Raw genomic sequence first — 21464 nt, 5'->3', positions numbered from 1 at the left:
AGGTTAATTAGCTCAATCAAAAACTGAATTCCGAATGACATGCTGATCAGATAAACTATTTCCCATCATCTCTAACAAATTAAAGCATTTATAATTGTATCAAGGAGAAATAATTAAATCATATCGGATAAATAAATCATCAGATTATTCATTAATAAGCGACACTAACCCACCCCATAGTCCAACAAAGAAAATCATTACAGTCCAGGAATGAAATATGGACTGGCCAAAACGTTGAGTTTGCATCAGAAAGAGGAAACAAATCCCTGCTGCTAACAAGGAAGAGGACCGAATGGAAAACTGCTGCGTTCGAAAAGTGACTTGTAAAGTACCTGAACAAAGACGGTGCCATCAGTGTAAGCATGGGGGTTGATGGCGTGAGTCGTTCGCTGGCCATAGACGTTGCAAGTGAAGGAGACGCGCATCCGACGTCAGGGAGATTTGGTGTATAAGGACCATGGGAAGGTAAGAACAGTCTGATCAGTTGAATCAGCGTCAGCTGGGATGGGAGGGCCTTCCATTTCAGATCCCGTCATCCTCCCTCTTCCAGCTGCAACACTCAAAACCAACCCCATCGCCGCATCCTAATAAGAGATCGCAAAAGGAGCTTTAAAAAGGAGAGCTTCCCCATCCCAGAAACAGGAAGAGAAGAAAAGCAGTTGAAATGAACGAAAAACCTTGGGAAGGTGGGAAAGGGAACCGCGACCCCCGAGGAAAGGCACAAGGTTGGTGCTCTCAGACGCAAAATTAAGATCCTTTTCATCTTCCCGATCTAAAACGATGCAAAAGCAGAAAATTAAAACAGTGACCGAATCAAAGACGGGGAAAAAAAGAAGGAAAGGGGCACGAACCGCTCTTGGAGGCAATCAGTGGAAGAAATTGGCGCCGAGGCGTTGTTCTCTTGGGCAAGAAGAAGGAGAGGGGAGACGGCGACGATGGGATCGCTGCCGATGCCGCGACGGACTCCATTAGGGTTGCGTAGGCGAGAGGCGTCTAGCAGGCTACGTTGTTTTTCTAGCAAAAAACCCACTCAACCTCAGATCTGTAAAGAATACGCATGAATCGAGCAGAAAACCCTCAAAATAAACATCCGAGAAGGAATAAATTGAAGGAGCGATCGGACGAAAATAAGCGAGGGAAAGGGCGAGATGTAACCTCCTGTACGGCGAGCGGCTTGCACTGCATGAGCTGCGCGATCTGCTTGTCCAGGTTACCATGGGTGTCCGAGGTCGGCACTGGACTCACGCTCATCTTGTCCTCCTTATACCAGTCACCGTCTCAACGTCGGGGGCGAAGGAGGCGAAGAGATGGGTCGATCTGTCGTGGTCGATCGCCTCAGCACCAGGATCTGCCGCTTGACGAAGGTGTGGTCTTGACGGAGAGGAGTTCAGAGGAGTGGTTCGCCGGAGAGGAGTTGGATGGAGAAGGCCGCATGAGATGAGGAGTTGGGAGAAGGTTCAGGATAAAAAACGATCGAAAGATAGGAGTTGGGAGAAGGGTTCGGGTTTTCTACTCCTTACTTAGATCCAACGATTTGTATTAATCAAGATTTAGATGAGAACTTAACAATAGACAACACTTTTTAAAAAACGTTGCCGTAGACACTAAAACAAAGTCTAATAGACAACGCATTTTATGAAGCGTTGTCTTTGACCCGTAAAAATCACTAATAGACAATGATTTTTAGAAAAGCGTTGTTTATTAATAAGAAAATAATGAAATAGACAACGCTTTTCACTAAAAGCGTTGTTAAAAAAAAATAGACAACGCTTTTTATAAAAAGCATTGTCGTTTAAGTGTTGTAGAATCCCAATTTTCTTGTAGTGTCTTCTATTTCAGTTTTTGACCTCTCCATCGATCGAAAACCCTCTAGTCACCCCAACTCAACCAAAACTTATTTGAGACCTGACTCATTCAGACTTGATCAGGTTCCCTTCCAGTTGACTATATTCCTCTCCGGTCAATTGTATTCTCCTTTCAACCGTATTCCCTTCTGGTTCACCATATTCTCTGGTCCCCAACTAGTCCCGACTGAGTCTTTGTCCAGCTACTATAATTGGATAAATCTGTGTGACCTTAGATTTTGATATTTGAGCAAAGGTTTAAGTTAGGTTTATTATTATATTTGATATGCACTTATGAGTATGCAGGATGCTGGTACAATAAGGAAAGTTTAGGTGCAATCATGGAAAAAGCAAAGTCTAAGTGAGATCTTGGTAATGGTGAAAGTCCAAGTAGAGTCTTGGCGGTGTAAGTCCAAGTATATAGTCTTAGCAATGCAAGTCCAAGTGTGACTTGGCAAGGTTGGAGTCCCAGAGTGAAGAACTCTTGGCATTAGAAGACCCAACAATAAGGACAAGGCCGAAGGAAACTCTTGAAGCCAAAGCATGAAGGATGGGGAAGCATATGAGGAACGCAAGGCTAATGGAGGAGGTTAGAAGGCAAGGTCAAAATTGTGTGGGCAAGGACTAGTGCTGACAGAATGTACTTAGGATAAACCCTTAGTTTAGGATTTACCAGTCAACTAGTGATTGAGCTGGGAGAGAATAAAATGTTTCTGTTCTCTCAACCGAAGTGGACCAGTTGACTGGTCCTGACACTAGTCGACTGGTAGCTGACTGTTGGGGTGTAATGGTTGTCTTTACTTAAAGGCCAGTCGACTGGTAGCGGGAAATACAACTTGTATTGTCTCCCAAGTTCTATTTAATGGAACTTGGGGTGGTCGACCATGGTTGAAGAAATAGACTTGGTTAAAGTCTATTAGAGTCTTCCAAGCTCTCGTGTGATTAAGTGTACTTATGCAAGGTTGTGGTGAGATTTTCTCCATCCACAGGAAGCTACTTGAGCTAGTCAAGATTTTCTGGGGAGTCATTCATCGACGGATCAGGATGATCCATGTTACGGGCAGCCGTGATATAGAAGTAAGTTATCTTTGAACCATGTTAAATGCAACATGTCGATTTATTTTCTTGTTTATTGTCTTCTAGGGTTTAGATTTCTATTTGTTAGTTTTGTTTTTGTATTCTGTTATGCGCTAACAAGTGTAGGAAGCAAACGTAAAGGGTGATCGACTATTCACCCCTCTCTAGCTGGGCATCAAGGTCCTAATAATTGTTATCAGAGCAAGGTCGCTGTCCATTGGACTAATAGCCAGAAGGAGCAAGTGCTAGAGGAAGAAGATGGAGTCAAAAGGACTACTAGGATGGGATATCTGAATCCTACCTCCATATGATCGAGATGATTTTGAATATTGGAGGAAACAGTTGGAGACATGGTTCCAAATGAATTGAGACCATTGGACCACATTGGAAGTTTCTTTCGAAGCTTTAACGAACAAGAAGGGGAAGCGTCTCCGACTTCAGTATTGGACCAAAGAGCAAAGGGAGCAATCGAAGATAGACAAGGAGGTAACTAGAATTGTATTGAATTTATTATCTCCTAATATTGTATCATGTGTATGTGAGCACAGACCCCACGGGTCATCCGAGATGGTAAGTGGTGGCATGCTTACCACATGAGGTCGCAGGGTCGAACCACAAGGGTGTCGGGGTGTAAATTCCTGGACCCTGTGCAACTCACCCCACCACCACTTGCCCTCTCGACTGCCATGATTTACCTCCCTCGTGATGGCTTGGGGTTGGGTGCGGTGAGGGCGCTGGGGGCGAACGATTTCGCCTTTTGCCACATGTGTAGGTGAGTATAAGTGTGCTCATAAGCTATGGAGCAAAGTGATTTCTCTTCATGAAAACCCTACACAAGAATGGGTCCAAGGAATGACAGAGCCCAAAGAGAAGGGCTCATTTGTCTAAGAGGCGGAGAAGGACCAATCGAATGCGAAGACATGCTCAACATTTGAAGAGGAGGAGGATGTGGAATCGTCTACATCTTCGAGGGAAGAAGAAGAATAAGAGCAATTCGAGATAGAGGAGTTCTTGGAAGCTCAACCCTTAACCTCAACTACCGAGAAGAGCGGAAAAGCCTACATTAAGTACTTTGATTGTGGTGAGATGGGACACTACAAGAGTAGGTGCCCATTGCTCAAGAAGGTAAAAGAGGTAACCCTAAACTCGATAAAGTTCTTTTGAAAACTAACATGGTTTGTAGGGATGGTGCCAAGGAGAAGAGGCACATTCGATGATTCACATGTGGTGAGTGAAAACACTACCACACAAAATGCCTAAAGAAGGGAGAGCTCATGAAGATGGAGCAATTGAAGAAGTAGAGGAAGAATGGAGGCTCAAGTCAAAGGGGAGCTCCAAAGAAAAAGGTGAAGGTAAATCCAAATTTGAAGTTTAATTTAAATTTAAATTCCTCCATGCATGTTAGAAATAATGTAGATTATTTACCCATACATAATTATAGATTTTGGTATAATGATAGGAAGAGGGTTAACATAGTTGATAACCCTAGGAAATCATAGGCAAAGTTAGACCTAACAAGAACCAAACTATCATGCATAAGGAGAGGAAGGTAGTGAAGGATCTAGGCATTAATCTCAAGAAAGGGAGACATATGCCTAGGAAGGTGAGTAGGTCTAGGAATGCCCATGGTGGATAAGTGGATTCTAGTGTTAGAAATCTAGAATTAAAAAATCAAGCTTTGAGAGACAAGCTTGATAGGGTAGAAAAAGTCCTAGGTAGATTCATTAATGGATCTAAAGGACTTGATAGGATGTTGGATAATCAAAGATTCAATGGTGATGAATCCAGTTTGGGATATTGATCTTCATCAAACAAGGGGAAGGGGAGGTTACCCATGGAGCACTTTGGTGGGTATGTCATAGTAGAGTCCCCTAAGACCAAAAGAAGGTCACATGCAATGATTGCAAGTGCAAATGGTAAGGAGGATGTTGGAGCAATCCCAATGGTCTATGCGACCATGTGTTTTGATATTTGGGAAAAGGGTTTAAGTTAGGATTACTCTCGTTATTTGATATGTGTATGCGAGTGTGCAGGTTTGCAAGATACACATACGACTCAGCTTGATGCCTTTGGGTCTGGTGAAGGATGGAGCATCTGAGAGACTATGGACAAGGTAGCAAGGACAAGGGCCGAGGGAAATGACTTCGAGACATACGCCAAGGATGACATTGGGGATGAGCTGTGGGCTTGGATCATCCGAGAGACAAGAGCCAAAGGAAGTAGACTTGAAGGTAAGAGGTCAAGACTGCAAAGAAGAGTCAAGTAAGTCGTGAGGATACGAGTGCATGAGAGATTGTATTTAGGGAAAAATCCGGGGGGGGGGGGGCTGTAGCAGTCAACGAGTACTGTAGTAGTTAACGACACTGTAGCAGTTACTGTAGTAGTCGACTAGTGCACTGTAGAAGTCGACTGGTGCAATGTAGCAGTCAATTGGTACCCTATAGCAGTCGACTGGTAGAGAGCCGTTGAGAGAGTCATTGGCCAGGCACCAGTCGACTGGTAACGGTAAAATAACAGTGTTGTTTTCTTCCAAGCTCTATAAGGAGGAGCTTGGGATGCCAACCAAGGTGACGAAATTAGACTTGGTTAAAGCCTAATTAGTAGTCAACAAAGTGCTCAAGGTTCTCTTGTATCCAAGTGTTCTTGGTTCGTGTTGTGGTGAGGTTTCTCCACCCATAAGGAGTTACTTGAGTAGTCGGAGTTTACCGGGGGCTAATATACCAAAGAATCAGGATCGTCCACCTCAAGGACAACCATGGAGTAGAAGCCCTAATCTCCGAACCACGTTATATTGACGTGCATTGGTTTGCTTGTTCCTTCTCATTGTCTTTAGCTTTTGTATTCATATTAGTATTTGTATTTCCACTTGCGCACTAATGAATACATAGAAAGTGATAATTTAGAGTCAACATCTGTTCAACCCCCCTTCTAGCCGACCGCAAGATCCCCAACAGACGAATCCTCCAACGCTAGAGAAAAGTCATATACTAGGGTAGCATATGATCATATAAAGGAGAGGTCAAAAAATGGCAAGGAAAAACCATTTAAGGATAAAAATAAATTAATCAAAGATAAGGTGTCTAAGGTTAAGAAGGTTAGGTTTGTAGGCCAAGTATTACCCGAGGTACACAGATGTAGCCTAGGAATAGTAGATGAGTCACCTAGGGAGGTGGCTAAGGTTAAGAACTCTAGGGGAACTCAAAGAGTCGAGTTAGGATCCACGATCAATGGATTTCAAGTGAACCATGCTTGGGATTTTAGACGGTGTAACACCCCAAATTTCATGATTTGGAGTCCTAAAAGACCTTACTAAAATCTAGAAATGTTTTAGAAAAATTCTAGAGATTTTTAGAAATTTTTAGAGAATTTTTATGTAATTTTTGGAGGTCGTTTGGTATTTTTACCAAAAGAAAGAAGTTTTGACAAAAATGTGCAAGCCGAGGCTCGAACCGGCAACCCTTGACCCGAGCAAAACCCGACTAACCAACTAGGCTAGCAGTTGTTACTTGATCAAGTAAAGGAAGAATTTTATTTAAGTAATAGAAGTTAATAGCAAGAAATAATAAGAAGAAAATAGGTTGCAGCCGGGATTCGAACCCACGAGCCGGGCCTTAAGCAGAACGCAACCAACCAACGGTTCCGTGAGTATTTCGTGAAAAGGTAGGGAGCGAAATAATCTTAAGCCATAACAGAATGCCTAGGTATTATAAAGAGGGATAAGTTGATGATTACCCGTGACCTAAGTTCTTTCCTCCCCTTTCTCTCGGCGACGGTGTTTTCTTCTCGGGCGAAATCGCAGCCGCCGCCAGGATTCCTTCCTCCGGTGGCCGGCGAAGGTTCCCTTCCGGCGGATCTTCACTAATTGAGACCACCTCGGCAAGAGGGCCCGTAGGCACGAGGAAGCGGCCGGGAAACTCAAGCTTCGCCGCAAACCCTAGATCTCTCTCCTTCGGTTGTAAGTCCAAGAAAACGAAGGTAAGTGCTTCCTCACCTGCAGTAGGATAGCTCCGAGGTTTAAATCTTGATCCTCTCCTAGTTTCTGAAGCTTTGCATGAATTTTCTTGCGTTTCCAGTGGTCGGATCTATTTTGTGCTTGTTGCCGTGTGCTTCAAAGAAAGGGAATAGGGTTTTGTTGTTTAACTTGTGCTTAATTGCTTTGGACCTTGTTTCCTTTTATTACTGCATAATTCTGAATAATGGCCTGAAGATGATAGAATTTGGGGGCTTGGGTGCTTTCTGCCGTGGTCTTCATGAGGGAAAGGGAGAAGAAAACACTTTGTTTAGTTAGGATTTGGTTGTTTGTTGTTTGTTTAGCATAAGATAGGCAGCAGTGGTTTTCTTTTCTTTTGTGTGCTTGCTGCCATGCCAAACAATTAAAGAAAGCATTTGATTTATGAAGTAGCATGCACTGAGATAACAGCATTCCATGAACTTACGAGGAATTCCCGTATGAACTTAAAGCATTTGATTTAAAGAAAGCATTTTCCCTCGAGTTGCTATAGCAGATTTGGGATTTTATCGTAGAGTTTTGGGCTCGATTGGTTGTTCTTGACATACCTGCAGTCTTTTGGGGTTTGTTTTTTGTGTATTGTTGGATTGTAACTAAGTGTCTCTTGTTAGGGAATTGGATTATAGATAATTCTTGGTTTTTGATGTTGAAATCGTTCATACTGGATTCTTAAGAATATAGCATTATAGACTTGAATGGTTGTAGAAGATGTAAAATGTGAGTGGTTTGAACGCTATATTACATATGGCTAATAGTGAGGTTCAACAGATGATAAATAGCTACCCATTTATGCTGAAATGCTATATAAACTGCTGCTGATGATGAAGGTTCATTATACTGGATAGGTGGTTTCAAATATGAATAGAATTAATTGCTTCACCTGCATGTTACTTGGAACACTAGGAAAATTATGCTAAGTTTTACTACTGGAGATTTAATTCTATAAATTTTCCTGTACCAATTGCTATGAAAGATAGTTCAGATTCTATGAAATTTAGAATGCAGATTTTATTAAGTTTACAAGTGCAGAATTTTATCAAGCTTACAAGTGCAGGAATTAGTTAGTGTAGTAAGCAGATTTTGTTAAGCTTAGTAGGCAAATTTTAGATAAGCTTAGTATGACGACTCTAGATAAGCTTAATATGCAGATTTCTGTTTAAACTTGTATGCAGATTTTGTTTAAGCATTGCAGTGTTAGAATTTGTTTAAACATTTCAGTTTTGTAAGAAACATTCTTTTAAAGAAAAGTATAAGAAAGATAAAGAAAAGAAAGAAAAGAAAGAAAAGGCCGAGGCCTTAAGTAGATACCAAAGTCAAGACTTTAGGGATTTTTGACACACTAAGTGCCTATTAAAATACCAAGGCATTCAAAGAAGAAGCAATTAAGATTATAAGTATTTTACTTTTAAGAAGAGGCTAGTACCCGACTTCCGAGGTTGTCATTAAACAAATCCAGGTGTCCAATTCCGAGGTTTTGGCCCTGGTAGACCGAGGTATGCTCTTTTAGGATTGGTGGCTCGCTACCCCAACCTATTAGGGAACGCGCATAAGATGGTACTACGCCTGGGCCCAAGAAGAAGTTGATTTTATTTTGAAATATTATAAGTATAAGTTTTTGAAAAAGTAAAGCAAGTTTTACATAAGTATAAAGTATTAAAGAATAAGCTTTAAACAAGTGAATTAAAGAATAAGTTTAGAACAGATGAATTAAGTTTCACTTTGTTTTAAAATCAGCAAGTTGAGTTTTCTTTTATGTTAGCATGTTATTTAGATTAGTTTACTGTTCTTTGCTATTTTCTGAGCATGAGTAGCTTTACATGTTTAGTATTTCAGCATGTCTTGTTCTTTTATTAGTAGATGAGCATGAGTAGTCTTCAGTAAGTAATCAGTTAGATCATGTTATAGATATATGTACATGCATATCGAGATTTTGTGAGTTAGATAGCGCTTACTAAGCATTTTACTTATAGTTTGCATTTCCTCTAACTGCAGATACAGGAAAAGAAAAGTGTTAGCAAAGGAAGACGACAACGAGGTGAGGATGGATGTGTGATGCCAGGACTATGGAGAGACCTAGGAAGTTTTGAGTTTTCACGTTTAGTGGATAGAAATAGTTGAGTTGTACCTTATGGTTTATGTCTTTTTAGATTGTATTTTCATTTCCGCGTTGTTAGTTTGGTTATTTTACACTGTTCGAGTTTTATTCATTTGTGATTGCTAGAATAGTTTATTCTTTAGTTGTTGTGTCTTATAAACTGCGTGGTTGTTTGATAAATTTTTCAGCCGCCTATGGCTGTGTATAGTATGTTATGTATTAATGATTATGGTCACCGGTACAGGGGTGATTCTGTGGAAATTTTTCGGTAGGGTTTCCATGTGGTTTTTAATCATACCGGTTAAGTAGAGTTAGTAGATAAGTAACGGTCATCCTTAGAGAGTAGTATAGTATAGTAGGAAGGGTGGTCGTTATAGTTGGTATCAGACCAGTTCCCATTCTCCAGCATCACACATCAGCACCATCCTTATCGTCTTCAAGTAAGAAAGTATTTAAGTTTTCTTTTATACTTTTCTTATTATTTGCAGTATAGAGTATTTGCTTAGAAATGTTTAAGTAAGATAGAAGTTCTTGATTTCTTTAGTTTACATATGTATATATGTCTAGAAAGCGTAGGGACGATTTTAAGTTTCTCTACATAACTAGATGTCAAGAAGAGGACGTCCCCGTACCGTTTGTACTGAGGACCGAGCACAGGAGAATGAAGAGTCCAGAACAGTTTCTAGGACCCGATATGGACACTACGAAGTTGTAGTCATGCCATTTGGTGTGACCAATGCACCTGTGGTCTCCAGGGACCTTATAACAGGTCTTCCAAGGACTACTAATGGGTACGATGTGATAGGGGTGATAGTGGACAGCGAAGTTAAGAGACTATGGAACAAAAGAGTATCATTAGTGGAAGTCATTTAGAACCAGAAGCATAAGGAAGTTACTTAGGAGCGTGAGGATAGTATGAGATAGAAATATTCAGAATTATTCTAAGTTCGAGGACGAACTTTTTATAAGGTAGGGAGGATTGTAACACCCCAAATTTCATGATTTGGAGTCCTAAAAGACCTTATTAAAATCTAGAAATGTTTTAGAAAAATTCTAGAGATTTTTAGAAATTTTTAGAGTATTTTTATGCAATTTTTGGAGGTCATTTGGTATTTTTACCAAAAGAAAGAAGTTTTGACAAAAATGTGCAAGCCGAGGCTCAAACCGGCAACCCTTGACCCGAGCAAAACCCGACTAACCAACTGGGCTAGCAGTTGTTCCTTGATCAAGTAAAGGATGAATTTTATTTAAGTAATAGAAGTTAATAGCAAGAAATAATAAGAAGAAAATAGGTTGTAGCCGGGATTCGAACCCACGAGCCGGGCCTTAAGCAGAACGCAACCAACCAACGGTTCCGCGAGTATTTCGTGAAAAGGTAAGGAGCGAAATAATCTTAAGCCATAACAGAATGCCTAGGTATTATAAAGAGGGATAAGTTGATGATTACCCGTGACCTAAGTTCTTTCCTCCCCTTTCTCTCGGCGACGGTGTTTTCTTCTCGGGCGAAATCGCAGCCGCCGCCAGGATTCCTTCCTCCGGTGGCCGGCGAAGGTTCCCTTCCGGCGGATCTTCACCAATTGAGACCACCTCGGTAGGAGGGACCGTAGGCACGAGGAAGCGGCCGGGAAACTCAAGCTTCGCCGCAAACCCTAGATCTCTCTCCTTCGGTTGTAAGTCCAAGAAAATGAAGGTAAGTGCTTCCTCACCTGCAGTAGGATAGCTCCGAGGTTTAAATCTTGATCCTCTCCTTGTTTCCGAAGCTTTGCATGAATTTTCTTGCGTTTCCAGTGGTCGGATCTATTTTGTGCTTGTTGCCGTGTGCTTCAAAGAAAGGGAATAGGGTTTTGTTGTTTAACTTGTGCTTAATTGCTTTGGACCTTGTTTCCTTTTATTACTGCATAATTCTGAATTATGGCCTGAAGATGATAGAATTTGGGGGCTTGGGTGCTTTCTGACGTGGTCTTCATGAGGGAAAGGGAGAAGAAAACACTTTGTTTAGTTAGGATTTGGTTGTTTTTTGTTTGTTTAGCATAAGATAGGCAGCAGTGGTTTTCTTTTCTTTTGTGTGCTTGCTGCCGTGCCAAACAATTAAAGAAAGCATTTGATTTATGAAGTAGCATGCACTGAGATAACAACATTCCATGAACTTACGAGGAATTCCCGTATGAACTTAAAGCATTTGATTTAAAGAAAGCATTTTCCCTCGAGTTGCTATAGCAGATTTGGGATTTTATCGTAGAGTTTTGGGCTCGATTGGTTGTTCTTGACATACCTGCAGTCTTTTGGGGTTTGTTTTTGGTGTATTGTTGGATTGTAACTAAGTGTCTCTTGTTATGGAATTGGATTATAGATAATTCTTGTTTTTTGATGTTGAAATCGTTCATACTGGATTCTTAAGAATATAGCATTATAGACTTGAATGGTTGTAGAAGATGTAAAATGTGAGTGGTTTGAACGCTATATTACATATGGCTAATAGTGAGGTTCAACAGATGATAAATAACTACCCATTTATGCTGAAATGCTATATAAACTGCTGCTGATGATGAAGGTTCATTATACTAGATAGGTGGTTTCAAATACGAATAGAATTAATTGCTCCACCTACATGTTACTTGGAACACTAGGAAAATTATGTTAAGTTTGACTGCTGGAGATTTAATTCTATAAATTTTCCTGTACCAATTGCTATGAAAGATAGTTCAGATTCTATGAAGTTTAGAATGCAGATTTTATTAAGTTTACAAGTGCAGAATTTTATCAACCTTACAAGTGCAGGAATTAGTTAGTGTAGTAAGCAAATTTTGTTAAGCTTAGTATGCAGATTTTAGATAAGCATAGTATGCAGACTCTAGATAAGCTTAATATGCAGATTTCTGTTTAAACTTGTATGCAGATTTTGTTTAAGCATTGCAGTGTTAGAATTTGTTTAAACATATCAGTTTTGTAAGAAGCATTCTTTTAAAGAAAAGTATAAGAAAGATAAAGAAAAGAAAGAAAAGGCTGAGGCCTTAAGTAGATCCCAAAGTCAAGACTTTAGGGATTTTTGGCACACAAAGTGCCTATTAAAATTCCAAGGCATTTAAAGAAGAAGCAATTAAGATTATAAGTATTTTACTTTTAAGAAGAGGCTAGTACCCGACTTCCGAGGTTGTCGTTAAACAAATCCAGGTGTCCAATTCCGAGGTTTTGGCCCTGGCAGACCGAGGTCTGCTCTTTTAGGATTGGTGGCTCGCTACCCCAACCTATTAGGGAACGCGCATAAGATGGTACTACGCCTGGGCCCAAGAAGAAGTTGATTATTATTTTGAAGTATTATAAGTATAAGTTTTTGAAAAAGTAAAGCAAGTTTTACATAAGTATAAAGTATTAAAAAATATGCTTTAAACAGTTGAATTAAAGAATAAGTTTAGAACAGATGAATTAAGTTTCACTTTGTTTTAAAATCAGCAAGTTGAGTTTTCTTTTATGCTAGCATGTTATTTAGATTTGCTTACTGTTCTTTGCTATTTTCTGAGCATGAGTAGCTTTACATGTTTAGCATTTCAGCATGTCTTATTCTTTTATTAGTAGATGAGCATGAGTAGTCTTCAGTAAGTAATCAGTTAGATCATGTTATAAATATATGTACATGCATATCGAGATTTTGTGAGTTAGATAGCGCTTACTAAGCATTTTGCTTATAGTTTGCATTTCCTCTTACTGCAGGTACAGGAAAAGAAAAGTGTTAGCAAAGGAAGGCGACAAGGAGGTGCGGATGGATGTGTGATGCCAGGACTATGGAGAGACCTGGGATGTTTTGAGTTTTCACGTTTAGTGGATAGAAATAGTTGAGTTGTACCTTATGGTTTATGTCTTTTTAGATTGTATTTTCATTTCCGCGTTGTTAGTTTGGTTATTTTCCACTGTTCGAGTTTTATTCATTTGTGATTGCTAGAATAGTTTATTCTTTAGTTGTTGTATCTTATAAACTGCGTGGTTGTTTGATAAATGTTCCAGCCGCCTGTGGCAGTGTATAGTATGTTATGTATTAATGATTATGGTCACCGGTACAGGGGAGATTCTGCCGAAATTTTTCAGTAGGGTTTCCATGTGGTTTTTAATCATACCGGTTAAGTAGAGTTAGTAGATAAGTAACGGTCATCCTTAGAGAGTAGTATAGTATAGTAAGAAGGGTGGTCGTTACAGACGGGTCATGGAATATGCCAAAGTGGTTTAGAGATAGACTTGAGTCTCAAACCTAGGGAATTGACATATATGGGATGTGATCCATGCATGAAAATATGAAATAGGATTCATAATGCATGATAATTGGTTTTAGATATATTGATGCCATATAAACTAATGTTAGAGATGCACTGTGGTTTAGTATCGATAGATACATCAAAAGGAAGTCAAAACTAGGACTTAAGATCAAGGTTCAATTGAACCATTTAGATATTTTTAGAATTTATATCAATCTTGGGATCTATGATAGATATATTTTTAAATATATTTTTTCTAAATAGACAATGGTAAAATAGACCTTTCTATAATATTTGGGAATTTTTGGATGTCTAAGAAATTTTTGATGCATTTTTGAAGTTGAGTTAGAAATTTTATTTTGGGCTGAAAACAGGTGTCAGTCGACTGATGCAGTTATCAGTTGACTTGTAATAGTATTTTTCAAGTACACAATATTTTTGTAAGCTCATTTTGATGGGATCAGTCGACTGGGGACTATGGCAGTTGACTGATACATGCTAAAACTATTTTTCAGCAATAGAAAATAACTAAAGAAATGGTAAACATATATGTAATCTTATGGGGGATTAATACATCATAATTATGATCATTAGAGGTTAAAGAGTTCAATAATTGGGATATTGTTGGGGCTCTTTTTGATGTATGATAAAGGGAGAGAAGTTTAGGTTTAAGTAAGAAACCTAAATACCTTTGCAAGAAATCCTAGCTCAAGAGGGAGCTTAGGTGAAAGGGGAGCCTAGAATTAGGTTCCATGATATAAGCATGAGTAGATTGCTTATTTATTAGCAAAGGAGAGAAGTTTACCTTTGTGAAAAATCCAAGTTCTAAACTTAAGTTTCATGAATTTATGATTTGATTTGCATAGTTATTTACATATGTATTGCTATGCTTTTTTCTAAACTTAAATAGGTTGTCGAACATCAAAAAGGAGGAGATTGTTGGAACAATCGGTGTGATCCTAGGTTTTGATATTTGAGAAAAGGTTTAAGTTAGATTTATTGTTGTATTTGATATGCACTTGTGAGTGTGTAGGATGTAGGTATAACAAGGAAAGTCCAAGTGTGATATTGGAAAAGACAATATCCTGTTGATGCGGGAAGCATCCGATGATCGAACTCGTGTTTTGATAATGACAAAGGATTCAAAGTTAAGGTGTTTTGTATTCTAACAAGTCTACTTGAGGATTTCAGGAAAGTCCTAGCTGTGCTTAGGCAAAGGAAAAACCCTAGGGGGTGGTAACCCTAGGTCATAAGGGGTGGTAACCCTATGCGAAAAGTCTTGGCAGGTCGATGGCTTCAGGCAAAAGTCCTAGGGGGTGGTAACCCTAGGTGGAAAGTCCTGGTGTCGCGAACCAGGTGAAAGACTGGACTAGCCGGGAAGCGGATGTCCAGCAGAAAGTCCGGAAGCGTCGAGTGTTGAGCAAAAGTCCAGTCGATCTGGAGGATCGACTGGCAACAGGTAAATCTCTTGAGTGGAGTAGGTGAGGATGCATTCCCCGTAGAGGGAACAGTAGGCGTCGGGTCGACCTAGGGTTTCCGGTTGGAAATCCGAAGTCAGACCCGGACAGTCCGGAGAATGTCATAAACATTCTTTTATTATTCATACTGTTATTTTGTGCTAATTTTGTGTTGCAGGATATTGTTTGGGACTAACAAGTCTTGCAGGTACAAAATAAGGAAGTTTTCCCTCGGATGAACAGTGTCCGAGGCGCCTCCATGGAGCTTGGAGGTGCCTCGGGTGCAAAAGCTGACCTGGCTGCGAAGCTTCAATGGAGGCTCCTTCATGGGGGTATAAGGCGCCTTGGAAGGCGCCTTGAGTAGGTTATAAGGCGCCTTAAAGGGATGAAGTTCGACCAGATCAAGTTTGATCCACGCGGAAGACTCGGCAGCATGGAGGCACCTTGAACAGCCTTCAAGGCGCCTTGAACACCCTTTATAAGGGGGTTTCGACCAACACTTCAATTAATCAAGTTCCAGGCTTTCGTTCTTCAACGTGCTGCTAACAAAGTAATTCCGAAATGCTGCTGCAACATTCCGATGACCCGGAGCTCCATTTTTCTTCTTCCTTAAGTTGTCGGTACAAAGTTATTTTAATACTTGCATTGTAATTTGTAATTCTTATCGAGCTTATAGTTGTTGCCCACCGGAAGAGATCAAGGATCGCGGGCCTTCGAGTAGGAGTCGCCTTAGGCTCCGAACGAAGTAAATCCTCCGTGTTCTTCTGTGTGTGTTTCTCTATTTCATTTCCGCTGCATTAATTTCTGAACGAGGTTTTAATTACTCCGATAGTTTTACGATTCCGATAAACGAACGATTTAGCCACGAGCGCTATTCACCCCCCCCTCTAGCGCGGTCTCGACCCAACAATTGGTATCAGAGCGGGGTTGTTTTGAATTGGTGCAACCACCATTTAAAACAATTTTTTTGTGGTATTTTGTTTATTTTTCTTTTAAAGTCAATTAGAAATTAGCTAAGTAGCTAAGATTCTAATTCTTTTCAAATCGGTGTTGCTCAAAGTTGGTCAATACCACTTGAGCTCGTTATTCTTTCTTCTTCTTCCCGCACTACTAATCCAAGACTCAGTCTTGGAATAGGTCTTCTTGTTTGTGTTTTTTTTTCAGATCTAAATGGCCCAACAAGAAGGATATAGCACTTTTCATCCCCCACTATTTTTCGGAGAAGACTTCGGATATTGGAAGGGGCGAATGGAGATATATTTGAAGATCCAGTTCGACACCTGGATGATAGTCAAGACAGGACTGCAACTACCAACTGATGGAGACGGCAAGCCTACATCCTGTGAGAACTGGGAGCCAACCTTTATCAAAAAGGTGGAAGCCGACGCCAAAGCTACCTGCACCATCCAGTGCGGTCTTACCAAGGAAGAGCTCAACAGAGTCGGTCCGTTCTCTTCCGCAAAGGAGCTGTGGGAGAAACTGATCGAACTTCACGAAGGCACCTCGGAAACCAAGGTAAGTAAGCGTGATTTATTACTTAATAAACTATACAATTTAAAAATGCAGGAAGGCGAGACGGCAAGTTTGTTACACGCTCGAATTCAAGATATTCTGAACTCCCTTCATGGAATCGGGCAGAAGGTAGAAAATAGGGACATTATAAGGTATGCTCTTAACTCGTTTCCTAGGAGTACATTGTGGGCATCGATGGTAGATGCCTATAAAGTCTCCAAGGATTTGTCTTCCTTAAAATTAGATGAACTATTTAGTGAATTTGAACTGCATGAACAAACTAATGCACAACCGACCGAGAAGGGTATTGCTTTGGTTGCAGGTACTAGTCGAACACGCGAACCAAGATCCCGACGAAAAACTGAACTGGAATCAGAAGACGAACCTGACTCAGAAGATTCAAAAGATGAACTGACCAGCGAACTAGTGAATCTCGTGAAGAAGCTCTACAAGAAGAAGAAGGGCTTCAACAAGAAAGATCTGAAGAATGCAGTTCAATCCAAGGAGGCCCAACCGAACTCGAAGGTAAAGTTTGAAGTCACCTGCTACGGGTGTAACCAGAAGGGGCACATCAAAGCCAACTGCCCCAACCAAAAGGAAGCCAAAAAGCAAAGAAGAAAGAAGGCCTTGAAGGCAACGTGGGACGAATCTTCTTCGGAGGACGACGACGACGAACTCGATCAGACGAGTCTACTCGCACTGATGGCCCAGGACCAGATCGTCGAGAGCGAAAGCGAGTCAGAGGCCGAGTCCGAGCAAAGCCACGGATCCGCATCCGTTTCAGAAGGGCCAGACTCCACTGTAAGTATTCCAAGGCTCAATAATTTAGTTAATTACTTATTACGCAAGTTTGCTAAGTCAAACATTAGGAGTAAATCACTTCTAAAGGAATTAGCCGTCTTTAAAGAAGTGACTAACACTAATTCCTTACCTGATCAAGTTCAGCCTGGAAATTCAACTCAAGTTCAAAAACTTGAGGAAGAAAATTCTAGTTTGAAAAATCAGGTAAAAGATTTGAAAAATACCTTAGAACGGTTTTCTCTGGGCTCCAAGAATTTGGACCTAATTCTTGGGACACAAAGAGCCGTCTACAACAGAACTGGGCTAGGATATACAAGTAAAAAGAAATATAGATCTTATTTATCCCTAATAAACAAACAAAGTAGTAAATTAGTCCAAGCATGGGTCCCCAAGTCCAAGTTGATCAATCAAGTTGGACTTGGCCAATACTGGGTTCCGAAGGATCAAATACACTACCTCGATAGACCATATCGAGGCCAATAATCCAGGGGGAGCTAAAAGAAAAACAATCTTATAAATTCAAAATTCAAAATCAAATTAAAAATTCGAAATTAAATTATAAATTCAAAATTCAAAATCAAATTAAAAATTTGAAATTAAAATTATAAATTCAAAATTCAAAATTCAAAATCAAATTAAAAATTCGAAATTAAATTATAAATTCAAAATTCAAAATTCAAATTAAAAATTTGAAATTAAATTATAAATTCAAAATTCAAAATTCAAAATTCAAATTAAAAATTCAAAATTAAATTATAAATTCAAAATTCAAAATCAAATTAAAAATCAAAATTAAATTATAAATTCAAAATTCAAAATTCAAAATCAAATTAAAAATTCAAAATGTCTAGGAAGTTTTTGGACGATGAAGTTTTTGGATGATAGTACGTTAGGGAACCTTGGGCATCGCATGTCTAGGAAGATATGACTTCGATCTGGTGCATTTGGCCAAGTGGAACTGACCGAAGCTACCCTTAAATGGATCCTAACTAGTTAGACCAAGGATTAGTATTAAGTTCAATGGGTAGGACTATTTGGGAAACCTTGAAGGCATGGTTACTTTAATGAGCTCCTTGTGACTCACCATATCCCAGAAGTTTATCCAAAGAATGCTTACTTGTTGAACCCAAAGCTAAACCTGAATCTAACACAAAGTTAAACAAACCCCTTATATTTAACAATAATTCATCTCACAACAATTATAGGATTCCCTGATTGACAATTTAGATCGGGTGAGATGACTAAGAAATTAAACTATAAAAATTGACTTAAACTTAAATCAAGTTAATCAACAATCAAATTATCTTTGATTAACAAAACTAAAATACTTTTAAAAACATAAATTTCAAAATTATTTTAAACTTTAATTTCAAAATTATTTAAAAAACTTTAATTTCAAAATTATTTTAAAAACTTAAATTTCAAAATTATTTTAAAAAACTTAAATTTCAAAATTATTTTAAAAACTTAAATTTCAAAATTATTTTAAAAACTTTAATTTCAAAATTATTTTAAAAAACTTTAATTTCAAAATTATTTTAAAAACTTTAATTTCAAAATTATTTTAAAAACTTTAATTTGAAAATTATTTTAAAAAAACTTTAATTTCAAAATTATTTTAAAAACTTTAATTTCAAAATTATTTTAAAAAACTTAAATTTCAAAATTATTTTAAAAACTTTAATTTCAAAATTATTTTAAAAACTTTAATTACAAAATTATTTTAAAAACTTTAATTTCAAAATTATTTTAAAAAACTTTAATTTCAAAATTATTTTAAAAACTTAAATTTCAAAATTATTTTAAAAAAACTTAAATTTCAAAATTATTTTAAAAAAACTTTAATTTCAAAATTATTTTAAAAACTTTAATTTCAAAATTATTTTAAAAAACTTAAATTTCAAAATTATTTTAAAAACTTTAATTTCAAAATTATTTTAAAAACTTTAATTTCAAATTTATTTTAAAAACTTTAATTTCAAAATTATTTTAAAAAATTTAAATTTCAAAATTATTTTAAAAACTTAAATTTCAAAATTATTTTAAAAACTTTAATTTCAAAATTATTTTAAAAAACTTAAATTTCAAAATTATTTTAAAAACTTTAATTTCAAAATTATTTTAAAAAACTTAAATTTCAAAATTATTTTAAAAAACTTAAATTTCAAAAAAATTTTAAAAACTTTAATTTCAAAATTATTTTAAAAACTGAATTTCAAAATTATTTTAAAACTCAATTTCAAAATACTTTTAAAACTAAATTTCAAAATTATTTTAAAACTAAATTTCAAAATTATTTTAAAACTCAATTTCAAAATTATTTTAAAACTAAATTTCAAAATTATTTTAAAACTCAAATTCAAAATTATTTTTCAAAATTATTTTAAAACTCAATTTCAAAATACTTTTAAAACTACATTTCAAAATTATTTGTAAAACTTAAATTTCAAATTAATTAACTTTAAAATTATCTCTCAAAAGTTAACTCTAAAATCTTTTTAACTTAATTCTTCTAAAAACTGAATTCCAAATACATGTCAAAACGTTAAATTAATAAGGTTAATTCTTGCTAACTTAGATTGAGTAAAATAGAAAATCTAACGAGTCTACTTCATTTAAGCTATCTTTAAATCCATTAAAAACCAATTCAAACTACTTCATGTGTAGGAATTGGATCAATGAATGTTGGACTAAACTCAAGTACAAGAATTTATGATCAGTTGTATTCGGCAACAACGGTAAACTTAAAGTAATCGAAAAAGGTAATATTGAACTTAGTTCCGATTTCATTATTCGAAATGTTTTGTTGGTTGAGAATTTTAACTTTAATTTATTAAGTATAAGTCAATTATGTGACAGCGGATATCTAGTCAATTTTGATAAATCTGGATGTCTAGTTAAAAACCTCGAAAATCCTGAAATTAGACTTAAGGGACTTAGGAAGAATAACATCTACACAATTGACTTATCAATATCCTCAATAAAGTGTCTCTTGACACAACAAGAGGAAACCCAACTGTGGCACAGAAGACTGGGTCACACGCACACTAGACTCATTTCAAAAATGAGTCAAAATGGTCTAGTTAGAGGTTTGCCCAAATTAAAATTTATTGAAAACTCAATCTGTGATGCGTGTCAAAAAGGAAAACAAACCAAGTCAACCTACAAGTCAACCAACCTAGAAAGAACTAACACCGTACTTGAGCTCCTTCACCTTGACCTATTTGATTCACATGGAGCCAAATCACTAAGCAAGAACCAATATTACTTAGTAATAATTGATGACTACTCTAGGTACACATGGGTAAAATTCCTAAAAACAAAAGATGAAACCTATGAAATATTTAGTAATTTTTGCAAATTAACGGAAAATGAAAAAGATACTAAAATTAAAAGAATAAGAAGTGATCATGGAGGGGAATTTGAAAATCATAGGTTTATCCAATTTTGTAAAATAAATGGATACCAACATGAATTTTCATGTCCTAGAACCCCCCAACAAAATGGTCTAGTGGAACGTAAAAATAGAACATTATAAGAAGCCGCCAGGACTATGTTAAACGAGTATCATTTAAATCATCAATTTTGGGCTGAAGCGATAAATACTGCAAATTATATTCAAAACAAAATTATAATTAACAAATCTCACAATAAAACACCATATGAACTCTACTATCATAAAATTCCCAATCTAAACTATCTAAAAGTATTTGGGTGTAAAGTTCACATTTTAAATACTAAAGATTACTTAGGAAAATTTACACCCAAGTCTAACCAAGGAATATTCTTAGGATACTCCTCTACCAGTAGGGCCTTTAGAGTATATAATCAAAATACCTTGAAAGTTGAAGAAACAACTAATGTAATATTTGATGAAGAAAACAGCTTACCTAACATAAATGAAAATATTGACATTAATCCAAGAGCTATAGAAGATGATGAAATTCAACCTTGTAACGACCACCCTTCTTACTACTACTACTACTCTCTAAGAGTGACCGTTACTTATCTACTAACTCTACTAAACCGGTTTATTAAAAATCTCTAGGAAAACCCTACCGAAAAATTTCGGCAGAGTCTCCCCTGTACCGGTGACCATTTCCCATAATACAAACAAATAATAAACCATCAGCCACATGCGGCTGGTATAATTACTTCACAACCACGCAGTAATAATATCACAATAACTAAAAGGAAACTATTCTAGCAATATTAAACAAATAGAACTCCAACGATAAGACATACCAAACTACAAGTGCGGAATAGACTCAATTACAATCTCAACTTCATCATAGCATTAAAAGAGAACTAAAATAACTAAACAGAAAAGTCTTGGCAATTTGCCAGCTCATTCTGGATCTCTCCATAGTCCAGCCATCACACACCTTCATCACCACCACCTTGTCGCCTTCCTTGCTAAATCTT

General features: G+C 37.4%; 1 protein-coding gene and 1 long non-coding RNA gene across 2 annotated transcripts; one reads left to right on the top strand and one right to left on the bottom strand.

Moving 5' to 3' along the window:
- Positions 1 to 322: 322 nt before the first annotated feature.
- On the bottom strand, positions 323 to 999 carry LOC122000364. Its single transcript, XM_042554783.1, has 3 exons — positions 852 to 999; positions 678 to 772; positions 323 to 584 (listed from the first exon to the last, which is right to left on the bottom strand). The coding sequence occupies exons 1-3, from the start codon at positions 967 to 969 to the stop codon at positions 432 to 434; spliced, it is 366 nt and encodes a 121-aa protein (XP_042410717.1). The 5' UTR covers positions 970 to 999; the 3' UTR covers positions 323 to 431.
- A 9458-nt stretch (positions 1000 to 10457) lies between these two features.
- Positions 10458 to 12964, top strand: LOC122000363. The gene is made up of 2 exons (XR_006117104.1): positions 10458 to 10715; positions 12734 to 12964. It is a non-coding gene; the product is annotated as an uncharacterized LOC122000363 (long non-coding RNA).
- The last annotated feature ends 8500 nt before the right edge of the window (positions 12965 to 21464 follow it).

The sequence above is a fragment of the Zingiber officinale genome, chromosome 7A, assembly GCF_018446385.1.
Source record: "Zingiber officinale cultivar Zhangliang chromosome 7A, Zo_v1.1, whole genome shotgun sequence".
NCBI classification, from domain to species: Eukaryota; Viridiplantae; Streptophyta; class Magnoliopsida; order Zingiberales; family Zingiberaceae; genus Zingiber; species Zingiber officinale.
The sequence above is the reverse complement of the archived record's forward strand: the minus strand, read 5'-3'. Positions and strand labels throughout refer to the sequence as shown.